The 23,480-nt window shown below is 46.3% G+C and overlaps 2 protein-coding genes across 4 annotated transcripts; one reads left to right on the forward strand and one right to left on the reverse strand.

Annotated features, from left to right (window-relative positions):
• Positions 1 to 9,693, reverse strand: LOC133138954 (45 kDa calcium-binding protein-like). Of its 2 annotated transcripts, none has more exons than XM_061258129.1 (7): positions 9,287 to 9,693; positions 8,469 to 8,816; positions 6,154 to 6,290; positions 4,173 to 4,286; positions 3,153 to 3,311; positions 2,644 to 2,819; positions 1 to 1,762 (listed from the first exon to the last, which is right to left on the reverse strand). In XM_061258129.1, exons 2-7 carry the CDS (start codon positions 8,774 to 8,776, stop codon positions 1,586 to 1,588), a joined length of 1,071 nt encoding a protein of 356 aa, XP_061114113.1. In that variant the 5' UTR covers positions 8,777 to 8,816; positions 9,287 to 9,693; the 3' UTR covers positions 1 to 1,585. The 2 variants fall into 2 exon arrangements, with proteins under 2 accessions (XP_061114113.1, XP_061114114.1); XM_061258130.1 differs by lacking the exon at positions 9,287 to 9,693 and adding an exon at positions 9,109 to 9,255.
• Positions 9,452 to 23,245, forward strand: LOC133138955 (interferon alpha/beta receptor 2-like). 2 transcript variants are annotated; one of them, XR_009709774.1, is made up of 5 exons: positions 9,452 to 9,627; positions 11,178 to 11,368; positions 12,401 to 12,555; positions 12,907 to 13,066; positions 22,565 to 23,245. XR_009709774.1 is itself a non-coding variant. In XM_061258131.1 (3 exons), the coding sequence occupies exons 1-3, from the start codon at positions 12,388 to 12,390 to the stop codon at positions 22,669 to 22,671; spliced, it is 435 nt and encodes a 144-aa protein (XP_061114115.1). In that variant the 5' UTR covers positions 12,352 to 12,387; the 3' UTR covers positions 22,672 to 23,245. The 2 variants fall into 2 exon arrangements, 1 of the variants encoding a protein (XP_061114115.1); XM_061258131.1 differs by lacking the exons at positions 9,452 to 9,627; positions 11,178 to 11,368 and having other exon boundaries at positions 12,352 to 12,555.
• Positions 23,246 to 23,480: the final 235 nt, after the last annotated feature.

Raw genomic sequence — 23,480 nt, forward strand, 5'->3', positions numbered from 1 at the left:
TACGGGAGAAATGTTTTTATTGTTCTTGGTAAATCTGCAAAACAGCGTAATGGGAAAGCTGCATCACAAGGGTTAAGGACGGTTGAAGGAAATGTATTTGCGATTTCCAATTAATGCAATTCCACAGGATAAGTTGTGAGTCCTTGACACAAGATTAAAACAAAAGCGATATACTGAAACAAGCCGTCATTTTGCAAGTAGGTAAAACTAAGCCAACCTTTAATGGCGCCAACAAAATCTAAAATATACAGATAAGCAAGTTGGAAGGACGTTTGCTACTGCACCAAATCACAAATAAAAAGTCTGAAAAATTAAAATGATTACAAAATCACTGATGCAAAAATAGCAACCAAAAAAATATACTGTACATGTTACCAGCACCCTTTGCTGCATCAACTTGCACTAGAAATGCCATTTGCACATAATAAACATAATTAACTCATTGCTTAATTCTGATATTAACAAGGCTCGAATCGTTAAGACTGTGGGTTGTATATACTTTCATTCCAAATCTCTATTTACATATACAATTTCATTTCCCTGCAGCACAATCTTGGACATTGCAGCTTCCCCGACTTCTAAACTGGAAAAACATTTTTCAGATGTTAATTCTGGGAGAGCAGTCAGTGATATCTGTATGTTATTATTATACTGATACTGTGACACATGAGCACTGAAAAATAAATAAGCTCTCAAATTCTGTAATGAAACAGAGATATGGACAGACTGATAAGGGCAGCCACCAGATATTACAATTGAGCACTCGTGGCCTGAAAGACCACCGGCAACGGAACTGAAGACAAAACAGTGAGCAAATAATGACAAGACATTTCTTCAAAGACAGAAATGTAAATGCTTATGGATTTACATGGGACTGAGTCCTTTAAGGCCTCAAAGACAGAACTGAGTGCTTTATGGGACTAAAGAGAAGACCACATCACCGATAAGCATTTGTGTGCCAATGCGTTTGAATGTCTCCAAAATAATCCTGCATCTCCACTTACATTTAAAATAAGGAGACCAAAATACGAGTGCCTGTGTATGTCCCAACAGAAAAGATTTGAGTGGGGGGGATTAATGAATGATGGAAATGGCCTTAAATCACACTGGTCCAAAAGGTCCAAATACTTGTCTGGAAATGGGCAGTCAGCTATAGGCTGCTATTGCTAACTTGTATGTGCTTTCACCTCTTCAGCTCTTCATACAGAAACACCATTCAGGCTCTCAGGCATGGCAATTATAATCACTTCTGAACTTAAACATATATATAGATTTATACTGTACACACACACACACCACTCTACACTGTACAAAATTAATTCTGAAGGTTGTGCAGGGCGTAAAAATGCACTCGAATCCAAAGAAAACACGTGACACGGAGAAGTCCACAAGACTTCCGTGTGCAGGTAAACCACATCAGACATTTCTGGGGTAAATTAGGGAGCCAAATAGGCGATTTGTTTCTGGGCGCTCCCAAATCAAATCAGCGATGTCGTCGATCGAGACCAGGGGCGGAGGGACGAAGGCGCGATTTGGGGGTGGTTTTGGGCGGGGCGTGTGCGTGCGAGGCGGTCCTGGCGCCTGCTCAGAACTCCTCGTGCACGTTGCGGGCGTAGTCCATCAGCTTGCTGCCCGTGAAGTACTCGCTGTACTTCAGGATCTCCTCCAGCTCCAGGCTGCGGTTCTGGTTCTCGTCGGCGACGGCGATCATCTGCTTGGCCTCGTTCAGGGCGTTGTACTCATTCATCGGGTCCATGTACTCCTGCAAGCCAAGCGGAGGGCGAGGAAGTGTGGTGAGTTTTTTTCAGAGATTTGAAAAGCTAGTACCCATTTCATTCTAAATAAGGAAGGGACACCTGCACACAGGGCATGCCCCAAACAGGCGTAGGAGTAAACAACATTTCTGAGCAGTAAAGGTTCTTCCGCTATAGCAGTCAGCATAGGTATTGGCTTCATAAGCATAGCTATACCTGTGAATGTTATCATGCATTTCATTAACATTCTAGCATTGAAACAAATGCACATATCCAAATGAACTAAAAGGGTTTATCTGCATTGGCAGGTCCAGGTAGAAATGCTGCCATTTTATAGAATTTGCCAGTATCCCTCTCCTGTTTAGTCAAATTCATATGCCAAGCATTTGTGAAACTTCAGACTGTATGCAAACCACCCTGTTTTCCCCATTCGACTCTGGCGGCCATTTCCTGACCTTCTCTGGAAACAGGAGCAAACAGCCACACGCAGTCACATGATACTGATAAGACTGCAACAAGACCAGTCCCAGGAGGTCCAGTCTTACTGTGGTCACTTGATTTCATTGTAAATGTGGCAGGTAACTGGAAACCTAAGTCTAGAGAATTGCTCCAATTTCAAGAAATGTGTCTGATAGAGTACTCCTGATTGTATTACAGGATTATAAAATGGCTGCCTTTGGCTTGAGGATTGGCAGTTGAAATGTATAGTCCACTCAAGCCATGAGCATCACAAGCACACCAGCCTGCTCATGTTATGCATTCCCAACTGGCAACCGATCAAAACTGATGGAAATTTGAGGCTTTTGGCACCTGAAGATCCGAGAGACATAGACATACTGTGGAATACAGTCCCTGGCCTCTAGTTACGTGTACAAACAGGCACCCCCACCTCCAGCTCCTCCATTGTGATGAAGTTGTCGTGGTTGGCATCAATGACCTCCTGGAACTCCTTCTTGCGTTCGCGCACCCAGTCGTCATCAATGTCCTGGGCCTGTTGATTCTCCACCGTTCCCATTGGCAGGGAGATGAATTCGGGCAGGGTCAGTCTCTGGTCCCCATCTTGATCTGAACACACATCCCCAGAGTAGCAGGTTACAGGATGCAACATTGATTCATGAATGTGCAATTAAAGAAAATCTATCCACAATTATATCTTTAGTATGGATTCCATGGGTAATACAAACACAGAGACAAAGCCCCATGTCATAGGCTAAGGCTAATTTCCTCACCTCACTTAACTTAACTTTGCGCTAGATGCCAGTACACTATTGGCATTGCGATGCGTCTGAGGTGCATCATAAGTAACAGCAAAACAATTCCACTTGTCAAGCAACATAAAAAAAAATGTTTTGCAGTGATGGTGAGGCCTGGATCGTGTGCGGAGAGCGGCCGCCATACCCAGATCACGGACGATCTCCTTGACCATGTACTTGAGCATGCCGCGGCTGTGCTCCGGGTGGAGGAAGGAGAGGAACTCCTCCTCGTTCAGCAGCTGGTCACCTGGAGGGTTGTCTGCCTGGAACCAGCGGTCCTTCAGGCTCTCCAGAACCTCCTGGGCTGTGGACACCACAGAGAAACACCCACACATTAGTCCTCCGGAGCTGCGTTACGTCAAGCCCGGCAGCCTGGGCTAACCACTATGGCTATGGCCTACGGCTTCAGTAGAACCTTCTGGGCTGTACAGACCTCATCCACGCTAATAAGAGGGGAACTACACACAAAAAGTATTATTTAATCCAAATTACACAATCCAAAAAACATTACCCTTCATGCGATCACAATAACATCACTTCAAATGGTGATTTGCAGATACTGAGGAAAGAGACCCAGAGCCAGAACTAACTAATTCTGAGGGCTGACAGCTCTACTGCTCTGGTTCAGTGCCGGTGTGCTATGCTGGCATGGTGGCACAGTAGGCCTGAGAAGTACAAAACAAAGCCAGGATGCCAAGTTCCATGCATCACTGAGAGCATACAAACAAGGAGAGCCATTTTCTATCCCTGAATGCGCGTTGGCATTTTCACACCAACCACTATTTAGAACAAAACGGGTCAAGATTACCAGTTGGCCACTGGTAATGTCACCTACATTACTTCAGCTAGAGGTGGGAGCCCAGGTTCAGAAAAAGAAAAAAGGCCTCCCCGTTATTTTGTTCCAGTCACCAGGATTCACCCATTAGCCAAATTGTTCAGCCAGGACATAGAAGTAGCCTAATCAGAGGAGACAGCTGGTGGGGGTCATGGGTAGAGGAAACGCATGGCAGAACATTCGGTACTTTCTGACCCCTGGACTTTCCACCTCTGTTCAGCCAACATTACTTCTGAGCCAATAGTGAGAACTACTACTTCACCTATAGATGTGTTCTAAGCACAGAAACAATGCAATATGGCAGCAAAGGATGCATGATGAGGGACTTACTCTCCTCATCCAGCTTCAGATCTTCGTTGTTCTTTATCTTTTCGGCCATCTCCTTGTCATTGAAGCCCTTGCTGGCCAAGAACTTCACCCGGTACTCATCCCAGGTCACGTGAGCTGGAATACACAGGAAGCACAGCCTCAGCTGCAGGATGCCATTCATTGGGACTAATGAGGCTTCCTGAGAAACACACACCTGAGGACGACCAGGTGCTCAGGCACAACGTGGAGAAAAAGGCAGCAAATGGCCCCAACTGTCCATGCATTTACAACCTATTTACACACAGTGTTCCTGTTACCACTCTGCAGTGTTAGGTAATAGGGGAAGTCCTGATGAAATATAGCCTCTCCACTAGAAGTTTGCTGCATTTAAAGCAAACAGAAAAACACACATGCAACAGGCTTATACATCAAAACTGACAAGAAGCTAGTCACAATCAGACTCATTTCTAAAGGACTAAAACCATGCGTTAGTAAATTCTCTCCACAATTTTGAATGCCCAATGAATATCTGGTCCCGTCTTTTTCTCTCTCTCTATACCAATTCCAAGCACTTAGTTCTCCTCTTTTTTCCTTTCCTTAATCCTGACCCGGAAATCGATTGTGCAACTATTTTTCCTGAAGGCGTGATGTATAAATGGGCGACTTGTGGCTCTGCATCTCCCCATCTGCCAAGCATGTGCCACATCTGTAACTGACGTGGATCCAAACTGATGTTTGAAGGAGCAAGGACATTCCATTAGCCTAATTCACATTCTCCATGGCCCTGCTTCCTTTTCTGCAGATGGGTGGAGTCAGGAGTAGAAAAAGCAAACAAAAGAAAAAAGGAGAAAAATAATAATAAAAGGAGAAAAAGCCCCCAAGTCTCTTGGTTCTCTTCCCAGGGCCCGTGCTATTGTTACACTAATGATACACAATACTTTCTCTACTCCCAAAACAGCTTCAGCATGCATTGCAACTTGCCTACAAGAGATCTTACACCGGATGACTAATCATCGCCAAAAGCTCATCTTGGCTAAAACTGAGAAACAGATACTCTACTTCCTAGCTGGGCCTATCCGTCACCCTGGATGGCACCACAAAGTCACCATATTCATCAGCCAGAAATCATGGGAGTGGTTCTGGAAAACAAAGTTCCCCTCTCTGGGAACATCACAGTAGTGATACAGATTAATCCAGAACTATATCTAGAGAATACGGTCCTTACAATCTACTCAAGCCAGTTCATAGCCCAGAGCTGGTCATTTCCCATACGGACTGCTGCAACTCCCCCCTTGCTGACCTCCCTCCTTCAGGAATCAGCCCTCTGCAGTTCATCCAGAATGCAGCTGCTAGCTTGATCTACAACCTCCTCATACTCAACCATGTCACTCCCCTTCACATATCCCTCTGGCAGGCCCAAAACCAGCTCACATCAGAGTGAAAACCTTGGTGCCACCCTATCGGGAAGTTGAAGGAGAACCCGCCATATCTTCAGAAGATCGGACGTCACACATCAACCAGACCTCACTATTCCACTACCGCTGTGTGCAGTCTTTGATACCAGTCCATGGTAACAGCCCCTATGTTGATTTGAGGTTAATCCTACAAAGGAAGCAAATGTGAAATGACAAGGAACACCCTTGAAGCTAAAAAGACTTTGCCTTTAAGAACATTGGGTGATAAGTCAGCAAGGGATGTTTGTACAGCAGTAACATAACTACACTAAATCACACCAAAAATAAGCTCTCGCAAGAAATTTGCAATAAGCCCAACAAAAGTAACACCACTGGTGCCCATTAATGTTATTCAGTGCTGACTTAATTCACTGAATGATAAGATGAATGATCTTATTAGGTCCTATGCAATCTTGGACCATGTTGAACCACGTAGAGATTGTTTTAAAGGTTAGCCGATAAGGGACGTCCTCACCAATAATAAAAAGCACATTTGAACCATAAACATATATCCAATCTTTTTCACAGGAATAGCATCGCAGACTTACCGTCTCCGTCTGGGTCCACAGCCCGGAAGCTGAGCTTGTTCTCCTTGACGGCCTCCTGGAAGTGCTCCTCGGTTTTCTCCATGATCCAACGCTGCATCTCCTTGGCACTCACGCTTTTGTCACGGTTAAAGTCCACCCTGGAGACAAAGAGGAAGCATGACATTCAAAACTCTGTGCTCTTTCTCAGGAGGGGGAGGCGTTCTGTGGTCAAAAGGTCTATACAGGCCAAGTGCTTTAGGCTTGTCTATTACACAAAGAGCATTTTGTTTTACAGTTTACAGTTGCTAACTGATGGCTTTAGCTGCTACCAGTCAGCTCTACAGCACGATTGTCTTACGAGAATGTGTCCCTACCGGTAAGATCTATAGCATGGTTGTCTGACTAGAATGTGTGTTTTCCCCATAAAGGATAGCCTATATACTGGCAGTTATTGTTATCTTTCCTTGTTTTTGTTTTGTCTTTTTTTATTTAAGATTATTATTGTGAATTCTATGTATAATACAATTCTAAACAAAAATAAATAAATAAATAAATAAAAAACACACTGAAAAGCCATCTAATCAACTGAACTACTATTCGACATGCTTTGCAAGACTGGTTGGCAAGTATAGTTGCTGCAATTGGTTTAGAATTCAAAGCATATTTACTACAAAACTGCCCCTCTTCAGAAAATGTGCATTCTTGTCCCCAAACCACCTTCTGCTCTGAGCACCTGTTATGTATCATTTCTAATCATTTTCAGGCTGTTTATACAAGGCTTCTGCAAAGAATTCACACTGCACCCTTTGGAACATACCAAAACTCTCAGCTTTGGTATGTGAAATATTCAACACAGAACACTTTCGTACTATTCCCTGCAAGGACTATGCCTGTAATGTAATGTAACATTCGAGAATTGAAAGGCAAAAAGTCTACGCTCTTTTTATATCCCTGGTCTGCACTTTGTGACCACTGGTCAATATCTGAAAATCTGAATCAACAGGCCTGCAGTTATTAGTCTGTGAAATAGAAACCAGCTTCACTGGCCAGTCCTCCCACACAACTGGGGTAACTGAGATAAGCGGTCTGCATGTACGTACGCATGCGTGTGTGTGTGTCCAAACTAATTGTGGCATGTGTCCATCACCTAGGTGATAATTGTACACAAAATGCGTATGAGTCACAATAAAGGTATAGGATATCAGAAACATCCCTGTAAATCCCAGATCGTATTTCTTCTGAAAGGTGGCACTATAGAAAATCGGGTAAGGAAATAGGGCTTGCAGCTCAGAGGCTGTATGCTTGATTTCTAGGTGGGGCACTGCTGTTACATTTGAGGAAATTACTTAACCTGACATGCCACAGTAAATATGCAACTGTCTAACAGGAAAGTCTGTCTAAATATTAGCTGTGCATGTTGCTCCAGACAAGAGCTCCTGCTAAATGCATCAATGTAATGTTTAGTAACCAAGCTCAAGGCATTTCCTTCCATAGTATACCACTGCCCCCATTGGCAAGCTTCAGTTTTCAGTTCGTGATCAGTTTGCTGTACAGAAAACCCCAATGGTTGTGCTCGTCAGAATAATACAGTTATCTAGACAAACGCTTTGATCGACAAACTGAATCTGCCTCTTTTTGTTTTACTGTTACTCTCAAGGTCAGATACCAGGGCATCATTATCACTAAAAATAAGCTACTTTGGTTATGAATTATTCATCAACATTCCAAAGTCATCTGACGGAAATAAAATACTTGCGCATGGAGCCAAGGTTACTTCCAATACAGGTTTTGATGGTGGTTCAGTTTCATTTTGATTTGTTCATCGTCTCTCACTTGCAGAGCACCTGTGAGGTTTGCGTGTTGCACCGCACAAATTTAGTTCTAACGGAAAGTCCAGGTCTCAAAGACCAGATTGGAGTATCTCAGTTTTACGCATACCACCAGGGGTGCACAACACAAGGCCAGGAGGGTCAGCCTGTAGGCTATAGTTTTTGTTCAGAACAATTTATTTATTTATTTTACTAACAGCTATATGCAGAAATGATGGTTCACTCCTATAACAGACCACCATAAAACCCCTAAAGCTTCTGTGTGCAGCTTTTACTTCATATCCAATCAGTTCTGGGGTTAATTAAAACATTTAGAGCAGAAGTTGGCATGAAATCCCAAAACTGAATCTGCCCTTGCTATGCACTACTGCATCAAGCGATAATTTTCCAAAAGACTACCTGCGGCATCAGTAAAATCCTGGCTCTTCTATTATTGAAGAACTGCGTCAAATGAGCTAGGGCTCCTCGACAAATTACAGACCAAAAAATGCAACCGAATCAACTTACTTGTTGAAAATCTCCATCAGCTTCCTCCTATTTCTCCGGGGCTCGGAGTCCTCCTCGAACTCCTCCATATCTTTACCCAGGAAGACCTCTTGGTGGAAGTCCTTGTTGATGTGTCCGTCCATCTCCAGTTTGACACCATTCAGGTGGTCCGGGGGCAGGATCTCGTTCTCCTCCTTGCTGTTGGGATTTTTGTCTTTGTGGGCCGACATGTTAGCGGGCCGGGCCTGGACGTCCGCTCTGAGCAGCACAGCCACTAGGGCCAGGTACACTGGCCCCACGCACCCGGACCAAACTCTCCTCCTCGCCATCGCCGTCACACAGAACTCTCCAATGGGAACACTGAAGGAACTACCAAATACAGACGAGAAATATGTACTTACAACCACTGTAATTAAACTCCCACTTTAAGCTTGTATCTAGTTGATTCAAATCCCCATTTCGACGCGTAGAAAATTAAGCGCAAATAACTAGCAACATTGTAATGTTGGCCAAATAACGCAGTATTAACAGTAGCTAATGTTAAAAATACACGACAGTAACGATCCAACAAGTTAAAATAGAGCCCAGGGTGAATGCCAACTGTAAGTTACCGCTATATGCGGTAGACTATTAATGAATTAAAAGCAGAAAATGAAAATACCTCCGCACGCCTTTTTGACTAACGCTAAGGATGAGACACAAAACAGATCGGTTCCGACAGAACAGTTCAGCACTCGGCCAGCTAACGTTAGTTGGCTATCTAGTTAACAACAGACATAGCTATCTCGAAGCTAACGTACTGAAAGCAGAAAACACTTTTCAAACTGCAGACGACTTACCCGCACTGCGCAGCAAATGATTAACGCGATCTGATGAAACACCTAAGAGCTAGCTAGTTAGCTAGCGGAGGATGGGATGCATCGCCTGCGTCAAACGCACCCTGAGCTTTGATTGGTAGGTAGCCTGGCTAGCTAGCTCCGAGAGATTCGGGGTTGTCTTTTCAGTTCCTGTACACGTGGCTATTCCTTAGATCACGGATGGTATGAGCAGTCACTCCCCTCTGCTTCTTTGAAACCACGTCCACAAATCTGGCAGATACGACCTGATAGGTTTCAGGAAAGGGCTTACGGCCTCCTTGCAACGTCGTTCCCGGCCCCTACTTCCTGGACACTTCTCTCGCGTAAGTTACACCCCCTATGTCAGCGTTTGTTTTAGCCTACCACGGAAGAGTGCCAAGCTATCACATTGCCGCCTGCCGGCCGCGCCGCGTAACTATAAACGCGTAAAAGCCACTCCCAACCTCCATAAAAGCCTCCAGCTCCGTGAAGTTGGCAACAATTAGACTTCCTGTACAGAAGTTCCGGTCTCAAATTCCTGTGATTTTCCGTCAAAATAAGAGCTGCTGAGTAACGTTAAATAATGAGAACATAGTTATCGCGTTTTCTGGGCTTCCTCACAAAATTACCATTGTTTAAATTAATTGCTGATACAACTTATAACAGTCAACAAGCAACTAGCTTGCTATTTGACTAGTTACTATAATGTAGGCCAAGCATAAATTGCTTGACACTGTCGGTTCTATAACAGCTCATTTGCATACCTGCTTACTGTTTGAAAAAAATGTTGCCAAATATGAAGGGGCATACATTAAATCTATGTATAAGATCTATAGAATTATACATTTATTATCTAAAATCATGTTCCCAGCAATTGTTGCTGTATTTACAATGAGGTAAGGGCATGCAATTCCATTGACTGTCAATTCATTTGCATAGCCCATAACTCAAAAACTATAAATTGTTACCAAATTAATATAATATTCTACAGTCCTTTCTGTGAAATAATGTTCCCAGCAATTGTTGCTGTGTTTTAGGTCTGCGGGCCTTCTGCGGGTGGAACTTTGAATGTCAGTCAAATGCTTATTTTCCGAGAACTAACCACTTCCTCTCAGGACCTATGAGACAAGGGCCTGTTTCAGAGCTATGCATGTTCCATACAAGCGCCATACAAACATATTTTCAATGTGCATAATTAAGTGTGAACGACTTCCATTGTTAAAAATAATTCAGAGAAATCTTAGAATCTACATCCACCACTAATTTTACATTAAATTGGCGCATATGCAGAAACGGGTGGATACTTCATACAAATGTCACATCGTTAAAAAACCAGAGCATCTGGCAGTTGGTCAAAAAGGTCAAAGTGAAGAGCCTTAAGCATTTCGGGATTAAAAACATGATTATGTTGTCATGCACACACCACTCTACCTCTCCTGAGCAACCAAAGCCTGTCAAAAAAGCTGGTCTAAGAACATCTTTTTTTTAAAGATATTTTTTAGGCCTTTTTCAGCTTTATTAGACAGTATATAGTATAGAGAGACAGGAAGAATGGGAGCCAGAGAGAGGGGAAGACATGCGACAAATGTCGGACAGTTGGATTCGAACCGCCAACATCGCGGCTCGCAATGAGCATGCGGTCAGTGCTCTACAGGCTGCGCCGCCGAGACACCAAGGTCTAAGAACATCTCGAGACAAATTCATATATTCAGATGTGGTTTTTCACGCTGCAGTTTCTTCAATGAAATATGAGGAATTTCAGAATGCATCTCATAGCGGCACCCCCTCCCCTCTTCTCCACACTGTATCCTTTTAGCTTTGATGTTTTACTTGACTTTGTTGCATGTAGTTAAACGGCAGGCACCTGCTCTGCCGCTTGGGTTGTATATTGCAGTTGCCACGGGAGGCGCTTGTGGCTGGAGCCCAGCTGTTTGAACTCCTCTGTCACCATGCTAAACCTGACGGGCACCTTCAAGGAGCCAAAGAATCCCTAAGCCATCCACGTGCAGGCCCTGAACGCTGGCTCGAAGTCACTCTGGAGCAGCCGCCCCTATAGCGACAATAAGACCACCAACCACATTTTATGTAATTTTTTTAGGAAATTCAGATTTTAATGTAGTTTTAACAGCACCTCTCAACTTCAAATGTTGTATTTTTTATTTACTAGTGTAAAGCCTCCCAGGAAATCAGCAGTTTCTGAGATACTCAAACCACCCTGTCTGCCACCAACAATCATTCCACGCTCAAAGTCACTTAGATCACATTTTTTCCCCATTCTGATGGTTGATGTGAACATTAACTGAAGTTCCTTACCCGTATCTACATGATTGTATGCATTGCACTGCTGCCACACAACTGGCTGATTAGATAATCGCATGAATAAGTAGGTGTAATAAAGTACCTACTAAAGTGCTCGGTGAGTGTATATACACAGTCAATGAGCACTTTATTAGATAGACCTGTACACCAGCTTGTTAATGCAAAATATTTACTCAGCCAATCATGTGACAGCAACTACATGTATAGAAGCATGCAGATGTGGTCAAGAGGTTCAGCAGTTTTTCATACAAAATGTCAGAATGGGGAAGAAATGTGATCTAAGTGACTTTGACTGTGGAATGATGGTTGGTGCCAGACAGGGTGTTTTGAGTATCTCAGAAACTGCTGATCTCCTGTGATCTTCACACACAACAGCCTCTAGAGTTTGCAGAAAATGGTGCAAAAAATAAAAAACGTCCTGCAGGCAGAAACACGTTGTTCATGGGAGATAGGAGGGCCAGACTGGTTACAGACACATTCCAACAGTGGTGTGCAGAAGACCATCTCTGAGCACACAACGCATCAAACCAGTGGATAGGCTACAGCAGCAGAAGACTCAATAAGTCTATAAAAATATGTCTAATGAATACCTGACCATATACTTTGTGTATACATGTCAATTATCACATTATCATATTATCCCATTATTATTATTATTATTATTATTATTATTATTATTATTATTATTATTATGATGGAATATGCTATTTAATAACTCAATGCACTGTAGGTGTGCGTGTGTGTTTCTATGTGTGTCAAGATGAGAATAAAGTGATCATATTCACATGTTTGGTCTAGCTGTCCTTGGCCCTCCTCGGGTATCTGCGACAGGCCACGGAGACCGTCTGCTGCTCAACGTTACGCTTCCCAGTGGCAGAGCAGATGAATCCATCGAGAAAACCTATCATAAAGTTTCCTTTTCCATCTTCTGGAAGAAAGCTGGTGAGAGCAAGGTAAGAACAAAGGCTTGTGTTAGGGTTTTTTGTTAAAATACAAACTTTTTATCATGGCTTCCATCTTTACATGGTCTATATATTGCAATATATTGCTACTTTTTGATCTTTAAGTGATAGATTCAGGTGATTTGGGTCCATGAGAATGACATCACTGAAGTAGTGGATTAAAGCCATGAGATATAATTTAAACTGGGACTGACATGAGCTGACATTTCTGCCTGTGGTAAACCGCTGTTTAGGATTAATGCCAGCCTCTGCTCATAGTTATTAATTAGTCCAAACATAAGTGAGTCAGTCTGACTTTTTAAGCACATCTACCCACTGTGTTCACATTCTGCTCTTTCACAGGAGCATAAGGAGACCACAACACAGAGCGAACATGTCATCAACAACCTCCACCAAGGGGTAGAGTACTGTGTGATGGTGCAGCCAGAAATAATCGAAAATCCAAATTTACTGTCCTCTGACTGGACCTGCCGTTTCACCAGCCCTTTGCCCCTCAACCCAGGTATGTTGCTTTCCACTTCCGAAACCCCCCACCCGCAAACCAGCTCCCCAACAAAGGCTGGACGGAGGTCACACCATACTGTCTATTATTCTCACTGAATCTAGTCATTTCACATTTCTAAACTGAACTTCAAACAACTTTATATCTGGTGCAGGTCCAGAGTTGTACTGAATGGTATGTGTGTACACATGCAGTGTTGATTTATGGGTTGTGTAGTCCCAGTCTCTGGCCAGTTTTTTCTGAATGCCTGGCTGTGTGTGGTTCCTCTGCCTAGTCCCCATTACTCTGGCATGTGTGTCAGTCATTCTGATCTTGGGAGGTACAGCTCTTCTAGGCCTAATCTACACAGGTTTCCTCTGCAAGCTGAACAACAGAGTACCAAATGCCCTGTCTCAAGTGTGGAGTCCGTGCTATGGACCAGTTACATTACATTACGTTACATTACATTCATGGCATTTGGCAGACGCTCTTATCCAGAGCGACGTACAACAAAGTGCATACACATAACCAGGGATAAGTGCGCTGAAAGACCCTAGAGGGAAGTACAATTTCAACTGCTACCTGTACAACAAAGATAAGGACCAGGGCCTATTTGAATTAAAAAAAAAAAATTGAACAAACAAATAAACAAACAAACAAACAACAAAGCAAAAGTGACCAAATTTAACTATCCAAACACTGCTTACCTAGCCAACTAAAAATACCGATACACAAAGTAAATCACAGAAAGATAACAATTAAGGTTCACAGGGAGGTAGGGAGGGACGGGGAGAGGTGCTGCTTGAAGAGGTGCATCTTCAGTTTGCGCTTGAAGGTGGGGAGAGATTCTACAGTTCTAACCTCAATGGGGAGTTAATTCCACCACCGTGGAGCCAGAACAGACAGTAGTCGTGAGCGTGAGGTGGAGGTTCGGAGAGGGGGAGGTGCCAAGCGGCCTGTGGAGGCTGAACGAAGAGGTCTGGCAGGGGTGTAGGGTCTGATGAGTTTTTGGAGGTAAGCTGGGAAAGACCCCTTAACTGCTTGGAAGGCTAGCACCAATTTTTTGAATTTGATGCGAGCCATGACAGGCAGCCAGTGGAGGGAAGTAAGCAGGGGGGTGACATGTGAGTATTTGGGAAGGTTGAAGACCAGACGAGCTGCTGCATTCTGGATAAGTTGGAGGGGTCTGATGGCGGATGCTGGGAGGCCAGCCAAGAGGGAATTGCAGTAGTCCAGGCGGGACGGAACCATCGCTTGGACCAGGAGCTGGGTCGAGTAGGGGGTGAGAAAGGGGCAAATTCTCTGTATGTTGTATAGGAAGAACCTGCATGACTGGGTCACTGCCGCAATGTTCTCGGAGAGGGACAGTCTGCTGTCCATCACCACGTCGAGGTTCCTTGCACTGGGTGATGGCGTGAGTGTGGTATCCCCGAGGGAAATGGAGAGATCCAGATGGGGAGAGGTATTAGCAGGGATGAATATCATTTCAGTCTTACCTGGGTTGAGCTTTATATGGTGGTTGTCCATCTAGCTCTGGATGTCACTCAGGCAAGCAGAGATACGGGCTGAAACCTGTGTATCAGATGGTGGGAACGAGATGAAGAGTTGGGTATCATCCGCATAACAGTGGTAGGATAGCCCATGTGCAGTGATCACAGGGCCAAGGGAACGAGTGTAAAGAGAAAAAAGAAGCAGCCTAGGACTGAGCCCTGGGGAACTCCTGTGGCAAGGGGCCGAGGTGTTGATACCGTACCAGCCCAGGCAACCTGGAAGGAGCGATCAGAGAGGTAGGACTCAATCCAGTCCAGGGCTGTGCCACAGATGCCCGTTGCTGACAGGGCGGACAGGAGGATGGAGTGATCCACAGTGTCGAAGGCAGCAGAGAGATCTAGAAGAATGAAGACAGAGGAGGCTGCTCATGCAGCATGGAGTGATTCACTGACGGAGAGGAGCACGGTCTGAGACGGGTGCGTGGGGGTTGGACCCAAAATGCACGACTCAGAAACAATAGTTAAATAAAGTCCCATTAGGGCTTTATTCGGGACGAGTCCCAGGAGCGTAGTAAGCACAAGCAAAGTCCATACACGAAGATCCAGCCAGACAAATATAAAACAAACAAAAAGCACGGTGCCGAGGGAAGAGGCAATCTCGTAGTCGGTAGACGTGCAGGAAGGTCCGGTAGCAAGAGAGCTGTCAGCGGGGCAGATGAACAGGCGGACGGCGGGCAGAGGCGTAGTCGTGGGCGAAGCGGGAGTCGAAACCATGAAACAATCAGCGGGGCAAAAGTACAAAAACGGTAGGCGAGGACGTAGTCAAAAAACAAACGATGGTCACAAAACAGAAATCAATAGACTATGGTCGGTAAACAGGCTGGGATCGTAACGTGTAATCAAAACAGTAAATGCTCAAGAGTTGCGTGGAAAACAGAGGCAGACAATTTCGCAGTGAACAGTTGCGCGACTGGGCTATAAATGCAGGTGTAGACAGGTGTAGACAATTAGTTAGAGCGTAGCAAGGAAATGGAAAACAGGTGCGATGGATGACAAGTTTAACAAGGAGATTAGTAATCGTTAGTAATAAACCTATCCTGCCCTAGCATTAGTAAATTAGTAAATGACATGCACGAGAAACGTAAGGTAACATGAACACATGATTAGTTTGTTAGTCTCTACCCAATCCTGATCTAGCGTTAGTAGTTTTAGTAAATAGACAAATAGAAACAATTAGGAAGTGAATGACAGAAGGAGAGAGAGAGAAAAGGCGGAACGCAAGGTTTGCGGAAAAACATGAAAAAGTGTATGCATAAACCGTGACCAGTTAACGTAACAATAAACATAAATCAAAACATGACACAACGCGAAACTAAGACGATAACCACTAAACATAACCAGGAATATAATCGTACGAAAACATAACTAGACATGACAAGAAAATAAATCGTAACGAGACATAACTAAACCTGACAAGAAAATAAATCGTAACGAAACATAACTAAACAACATGACGAACCTAGACAACATAATACATGATAAGACACTACGTGACTAAGACAACATAAATAAACATAAATCAACATAAAACATGGCGAGACAGACCTGAAACGTGACAGGACCCCCCCCTTAACGACCGACTCCTGGCGGTCCTTGGAATTTATCAGGGTGGTCACGATGGAAGTCTCTGATGAGTGATTTGTCCAGAATGAGACTGGGAGCGACCCAGGAACGCTCCTCAGGGCCATAGCCCTCGCAGTCTACCAAGTATTGCACCCCACGGCCCCTCTTACGAATGTTCAAGAGTTTGTTAACAGTAAATGCAGGGTGGTTGTCAATAATGCGGGGGGGAGGTGGTGGGGGATCCGGGGGACACATGGGGTGAGAGGATACAGGCTTAATACAGGAGACATGGAATGTGGGGTGAATCTTAAGGGAAGCAGGGAGTGACAGTTTAACAGAGGAAGGGTTGATGATACTGTGGATCTTAAAGGGACCAATAAAGCGGGGTTGCAGTTTGTGGGAAGTGGCTTGGAGGGGAATGTCCTTAGTGGACAACCAGACGGAGTCACCTGGTTTGTAGGCCGGAGCTGGAGTGCGGTGGCGATCAGCAACACGCCGATTACGATCTGCCGTGCGTAAGAGCGCGGCCTTGGCGTCCCTCCAAATCTTGGCACATCGTTTCATGTGGGTGGCGAGGGAGGGAACAGCGATCTCAGCTTCTTGGTCGGGAAACAGTGGAGGTTGGTAGCCCAAGGAGACCTCAAATGGAGATTTCCCGGTGGCAGCGCAGGGTAAGGTGTTGTGTGCGTATTCCACCCAGGTTAGCATCTTGCTCCAGCCGGCTGGATTCTTGCCGATACGCAGCGTAGAGCGGCCCCCAGGTCCTGATTGGCCCTCTCCGTTTGGCCATTGGACTGAGGGTGGTAGCCCGAAGAGAGGCTAGCTGTGGCCCCGAGGGCCACGCAGAACGCCTTCCAAACTTGGGAGATGAATTGGGGGCCGCGGTCAGAAACGATGTCCGAGGGAAGTCCGTGAATGCGGAATACTTCTCTCACCAGAACCTCTGCGGTCTCTTGGGCGGTGGGCAATCCAGCCAGGGGGATGAAGTGTGCCGCTTTGCTGAATCGGTCCACCACAGTGAGGATGGTGGTGTTACCTTCGGAAGGGGGAAGTCCGGTAACGAAGTCCACGCCGATGTGGCTCCAGGGTCGGCTGGGCACAGGCAGAGGTTGGAGTAGACCAGCAGGGGCTTGGTGGGAGGCCTTGCTTCTGGCACAGGTGGTACATGCCTTGATGAAGCGCCTGGTGTCAGGGATCATGGAGCTCCACCAGAATCTCCTCTTCAGCACCGCCAAGGTGCGGGTAAAGCCGGGGTGGCAGGAAAGGAGGGATGAATGGGCCCATTGCAGCACCTGTGTCCGAGCGGCTGCGGGAACGTATAGGCGTAATCCGGGGTTGGGCCTAGGATCGGGTTCATCCCGTAGAGCCCTCTGGATCACCGACTCGATCTTCCAGGTGACGGACCCAACGGTGCAGGAGGCCGGAAGGATGTTCTCTGGAACCTCACGCTCAGGACAGGTGTTAAATTGGCGAGAAAGGGTGTCAGGCTTAACGTTCTTAGAACCCGGGCGGTAGGTGAGTGAGAAGTTGAACCTCCCGAAGAACAGTGCCCATCTGGCCTGTCGGGAGTTCAGCCTCTTGGCTGTCTGGAGGTATGCCAGGTTCTTGTGGTCGGTCCAAACGATGAACGGCTTCTCGGACCCCTCCAGCCAATGTCTCCACTCCTCCAACGCCAGTTTGACTGCTAGCAGCTCTCGGTTCCCAACGTCATAGTTCCTCTCGGCCGGGGACAGCTTCTTGGAGAAGAAGGCGCAGGGGTGTTGTCGGTTGTCAGCGGCCGCCACCTGAGAGAGCACTGCTCCCACCCCTGTGTCGGAAGCATCCGTCTTGACCACAAACTGGCGGGTGGGGTCGGGGTGTACCAGGATGGGAGCGGAAGAGAACAGTCTCTTGACCTTGGTGAAGGCCGTCTCAGCTTCGGAGCTCCACCGGAATGGCACCGCAGGGGACGTGAGTTTGGTTAGAGAAGAGACCACTTGACTATAGGATCTAATGAACCTTCGGTAGAAGTTGGCGAATCCCAAGAAGCGTTGGAGCTGCTTACGTGAGGTGGGTGTGGGCCAGTTGGTAACTGCCAGAATCTTCTTGGGATCCGCCCTGATCCGTCCCCTCTCAAGGATAAACCCCAGGAACTCAACTATGTTGGAGTGGAAGACGCACTTCTCCGCCTTGACGAATAGTCTGTTCTCCAGGAGTCTCTGTAGGACTTGCCTGACGTGGTATTCATGATCCTTGGCATTGGTGGAGTAGATTAAGATGTCATCCAGGTAGACGAACACATGGCGACCCAACAGGTCCCGAAGAACATCATTCACCAGGGCCTGGAACACAGCAGGAGCATTGGTGAGGCCGAATGGCATGACCAGGTATTCGAAGTGTCCGAGAGAGGTGTTGAAGGCGGTCTTCCATTCATCGCCCTCGCGGATACGGACCAGGTGGTAAGCGTTGCGGAGATCCAACTTGGTGAAGATGGTGGCCTCGTGAAGTGGGTGGAACGCGGAGTCCATCAGGGGCAGAGGATACTTGTTCCTCACCGTGATGTTGTTCAGCTCCCTGTAGTCGATGCACGGGCGTAGGGAGCCATCTTTCTTCTGAACGAAGAAGAATCCCGCACCGACGGGAGAGGAAGAAGGGCGAATTAGTCCGTTAGCCAGGCAGTCACGGATGTATTTCTCCATCGCCTCCCTCTCTGGTCTGGAGACGTTGTATAGGCGACTTGAGGGAAGTGACGAACCAGGGAGGAGCTCGATGGCGCAGTCGTAGGGTCGATGAGGCGGCAAAGACTGAGCTTGTGTCTTGGAGAACACTGTGCCCAGGTCATGGTAAGGAGAGGGGACCCTCTCCAGGGAGGGTTTGGGAGTCTGTGGTAGAGCTGGCACTCCCTCTGCTGGTGGTGGGGCGGAACGCAAGCAGGCCAGATGGCACTTCGGATCCCATGCTTGCACTTGGTTAGAACTCCAGTTGATCGTGGGGTTGTGTTTCTGGAGCCAGGGTAATCCCAAGATGAGTTGGTCATTAGGGGACTGGATGACGCGGAACTGGATCATCTCCCGATGGTTCCCAGAGATGATCAGTTGTAAGGGAATGGTGATTTGTGTCATGCGGCAGAAGGTCCTTCCATCCAGCGACCACGCGTTCTCAGGGTGGGGTAGAGGGAGGGTGGGGATGTTCAGTTCAGACACCAAAACTTTGTCAATGAGATTGGCGTCCGCTCCAGAATCCACCAACGCGTTAATCCGGGTCGTTCTGTCGGGCAGAATTAAGAGAGTCGTGAGCGTGGGACGATGGTTGTCTCTGTCAGACCCCTCATGTCTGTCGACAGCTCTCACCTCCACTGGTCTCCTGGTCTTGAAGGAGCACCGAGCCTGGGTGTGACCCGGCCTCCCACAGTAGAAGCACGAACCAGTGGTTCTGCGGCGTGCTCGTTCCTCGGTAGAGATCCTTGTACCGGCCCGGGACAGGTCCATGGGTTCGGATCCCTCAGACTGCTGCTCCTCCAGTCGAGGACTTGGCCCCTGCCTGGGGTAATGGTTGCCAGGAAGGATCGGTCTCTCCGACCGACGTTGTCTGGCACGGTTGTCCAGGCGGATCGTGGTGCGCACGAGCTGGTCGAACTGGGTGATGGGGTCCAGTCGCGCCAACTCGTCCTGGAGCGTCTCACTCAGGCTGGCCAGGAAGAGATTTGCCAACGCCGCATCGTTCCAGCTAGTAGCCGCCGCGAGGGTGCGGAAGTCGATGGAGTGGTCTGCCGCGGTCTTCCGTCCTTGGCGCAGAGCAATCAGTCTCTGGGATGGCTCCTGGTCGCTGGATGCGTGTTGGAAGAACATGGCAGTAGAGTCAGCAGGGTCCATTTTGGCGAAATTGTTCTGAGACGGGTGCGTGGGGGTTGGACCCAAAATGCACGACTCAGAAACAATAGTTAAATAAAGTCCCGTTAGGGCTTTATTCGGGACGAGTCCCAGGAGCGTAGTAAACACAAGCAAAGTCCATACACGAAGATCCAGCCAAACAAATATAAAACAAACAAAAAGCACGGTGCCGAGGGAAGAGGCAATCTCGTAGTCGGTAGACGTGCAGGAAGGTCCGGTAGCAGGAGAGCTGTCAGCGGGGCAGATGAACAGGCGGACGGCGGGCAGAGGCGTAGTCGTGGGCGAAGCGGGAGTCGAAACCATGAAACAATCAGCGGGGCAAAAGTACAAAAACGGTAGGCGAGGACGTAGTCAAAAAACAAACGATGGTCACAAAACAGAAATCAATAGACTATGGTCGGTAAACAGGCTTGGATCGTAACGTGTAATCAAAACAGTAAATGCTCAAGAGTTGCGTGGAAAACAGAGGCAGACAATTACGCAGTGAACAGTTGCGCGACTGGGCTATAAATGCAGGTGTAGACAGGTGTAGACAATTAGTTAGAGCGTAGCAAGGAAATGGAAAACAGGTGCGATGGATGACAAGTTTAACAAGGAGATTAGTAATCGTTAGTAATAAACCTATCCTGCCCTAGCATTAGTAAATTAGTAAATGACATGCACGAGAAACGTAAGGTAACATGAACACATGATTAGTTTGTTAGTCTCTACCCAATCCTGATCTAGCGTTAGTAGTTTTAGTAAATAGACAAATAGAAACAATTAGGAAGTGAATGACAGAAGGAGAGAGAGAGAAAAGGCGGAACGCAAGGTTTGCGGAAAAACATGAAAAAGTGTATGCATAAACCGTGACCAGTTAACGTAACAATAAACATAAATCAAAACATGACACAACGCGAAACTAAGACGATAACCACTAAACATAACCAGGAATATAATCGTACGAAAACATAACTAGACATGACAAGAAAATAAATCGTAACGAGACATAACTAAACCTGACAAGAAAATAAATCGTAACGAAACATAACTAAACAACATGACGAACCTAGACAACATAATACATGATAAGACACTACGTGACTAAGACAACATAAATAAACATAAATCAACATAAAACATGGCGAGACAGACCTGAAACGTGACACGGTCTTTGTCGAGTGGCCCGATCTGAAGCCAGACTGATGGGGGTCTAGCAGGTTGTTGTTAGAAAAGAAAGAAGAAAGTTGAGTAGAAGCGGCTCGTTCTATGGTTTTAGAAAGAAAAGGAAGAAGAGATACCGGGCGGTAGTTCTGGATGATGGAGGGATCCAGAGTAGGCTTTTTTAGCAGCGGAGTGGTGTGGGCCCTCTTGGAGGATGCTGGAAAACAGCCAGAAGACAGGGAGGAGTTGACAAGGGAGGTGACAAATGGGAGAATGTCAGATGTGATAGTCTGGAGAAGAGAAGAGGGGATAGGGTCAAGGGCACAGGTTGTAGGGCGGTGGGAGAGCAGGAGTTGAGAGACATCAGAGTCTGTAAGGGGGGAGAAATTGGAAAAGGAAGGGATGGGCCTAGAGGGGGGGAAGGGCACAGAGAGGGGGGCGGTGGTTGTAAAGGATCTGCGGATGTCTGTGACCTTCTCATCGAAAAAATCAGCAAAGTCATCAGCAGTGAAGGAGGACTGAGGTGGAGGAGGCGGTGCGTTGAGGAGAGAGGAGAAAATAGAGAACAGTTTCTGGGGGTTAGAAGTTAGAGTTCTGAATTTGTGTTCCAGGGTCTCTGGATTTTCCCCACTTCCTCTCCGCTGCGCGGAGGCTGGCCCTGGAGGTACAGAGAGTGTCAGATATCCAAGGAGTGGGGGGGGGTGCGCGAGGCAGGGGGGACAGAGAGAGTCAAAGGCGGAGGAGAGAGATGAAAGGAGGGTGGCAGATGCAGAGTCAGTGGGGAGTTTGGAGAAGGATTCGAGAGGGGAGAGTGAAGCGGTGACAGTGGTGGCAAAGGAAGAGAGTGAGAGGGAGTGGAGGTTATGGCGGGCTGAGGAAGTGTGGGTAGGAGGAGGGGGAGGAGGATGGGGAGGAAGAGGGAGGGAGAATGAGATGAAGTGGTGATCAGATGTATGCAGAGGGGTAACCGTGAAATCGGAGCATGAGCAGTTCCTCACAAAGACAAGGTCTAGGACATTGCCTGCCTTGTGGGTTGGAGGAGAGTGTTGCCGGGAGAGGCCGAAGGAGTGGAGTAGCGGTAAGAAGGCAGCAGCCTGGGAGGTTTCAAGGTGGATGTTGAAGTCTCCAAGGAGAATCAGTGGGGTGCCATCCTCAGGGAAGGAGCTGAGAAGGGTGTCTAGCTCATCAAGGAAGCTTCCCAGGGGATAGATAACTGCAATAAAAAGGTTAGTAGGGTAGGATACTGCAACAGAATGGAATTCAAAGGTGGATATGGACAGGTCAGAGAGGGGGAGAAGAGAGAATTTCCATGAGCATTCATTAGCATTCATTAGCATTAATATTGGGCATTAATACGTACAGCAATGCATCTCTCTCTTCCTCTTTGCGTGCAGCGGATATCTCTGGCGCGGTCGTACGTCCTGACTGTGGATGCCACAGTGCCAGACCAGGTCTCGGTGATGCCCGGCACAGGCGATGCGGCAGATGGTGGGGTCGATAGCAACGTATGGCCACCCCACACTGGAAACACAGGAACAATTGCTGGGAACATGATTTCACAGAAAGGACTGTAGAATATTAAAGATATGGGTCCAGCAAACAAATGTATACCCCCTTTCATTTTGAAACAATTCATAGTTTTTGAGTTATGAGCTATGCAAATGAGCTGGTTGGCAATTGACAGTCTATGGCAATGCATGCCCATACCACACCTGACAGACAGCAACAACAGGTGGCAAACAGTTTTTATTGAAATTTGTGCACAATTTTATATTCTCTGCAAATACATCACAATCATATCCAACTGTATTCATTTAACAATGAAAATTGACAAAATTACAGTTCATAAATAATTTTATTCACCAAACTTTTATTTTGATAAATACGAACCGGAAGTCTCCAATTGTGGCCAGCAACATTTGCCAACTTCACGGAGCTCAAGCCTACGCTATAAAATTGGGAAAGGTTACAGCTCTAAAAAAACGTTACAGTTTCAAGAGCTTCCTTCCTGTAATGGTGTCATTAATTGAAAGTCATTCAGTTATCTTATTTCAATGTTATTAACTTTATTTGTAATGCACATGAATCTGGATATTTGCCTTTAATGGGGCAGACACATTATAGAGCACCTTATAGCATGATTAGCTATGGGATAATTCTTTACAAATATTTTTTGCCTGAAGGATTCTAAAGACCTGTATATTTTGTGTTTCTGGTAATATTTCACCAAATTAAAAGATAAACATTGGCCAGTGCCCAACAATTGAGTAGGCCTGTGCAGAAGGAATGCAGAATCGCCTATGTATTGCT

The sequence above is a fragment of the Conger conger genome, chromosome 10 (assembly GCF_963514075.1).
Source record: "Conger conger chromosome 10, fConCon1.1, whole genome shotgun sequence".
NCBI lineage: Eukaryota > Metazoa > Chordata > Actinopteri > Anguilliformes > Congridae > Conger > Conger conger.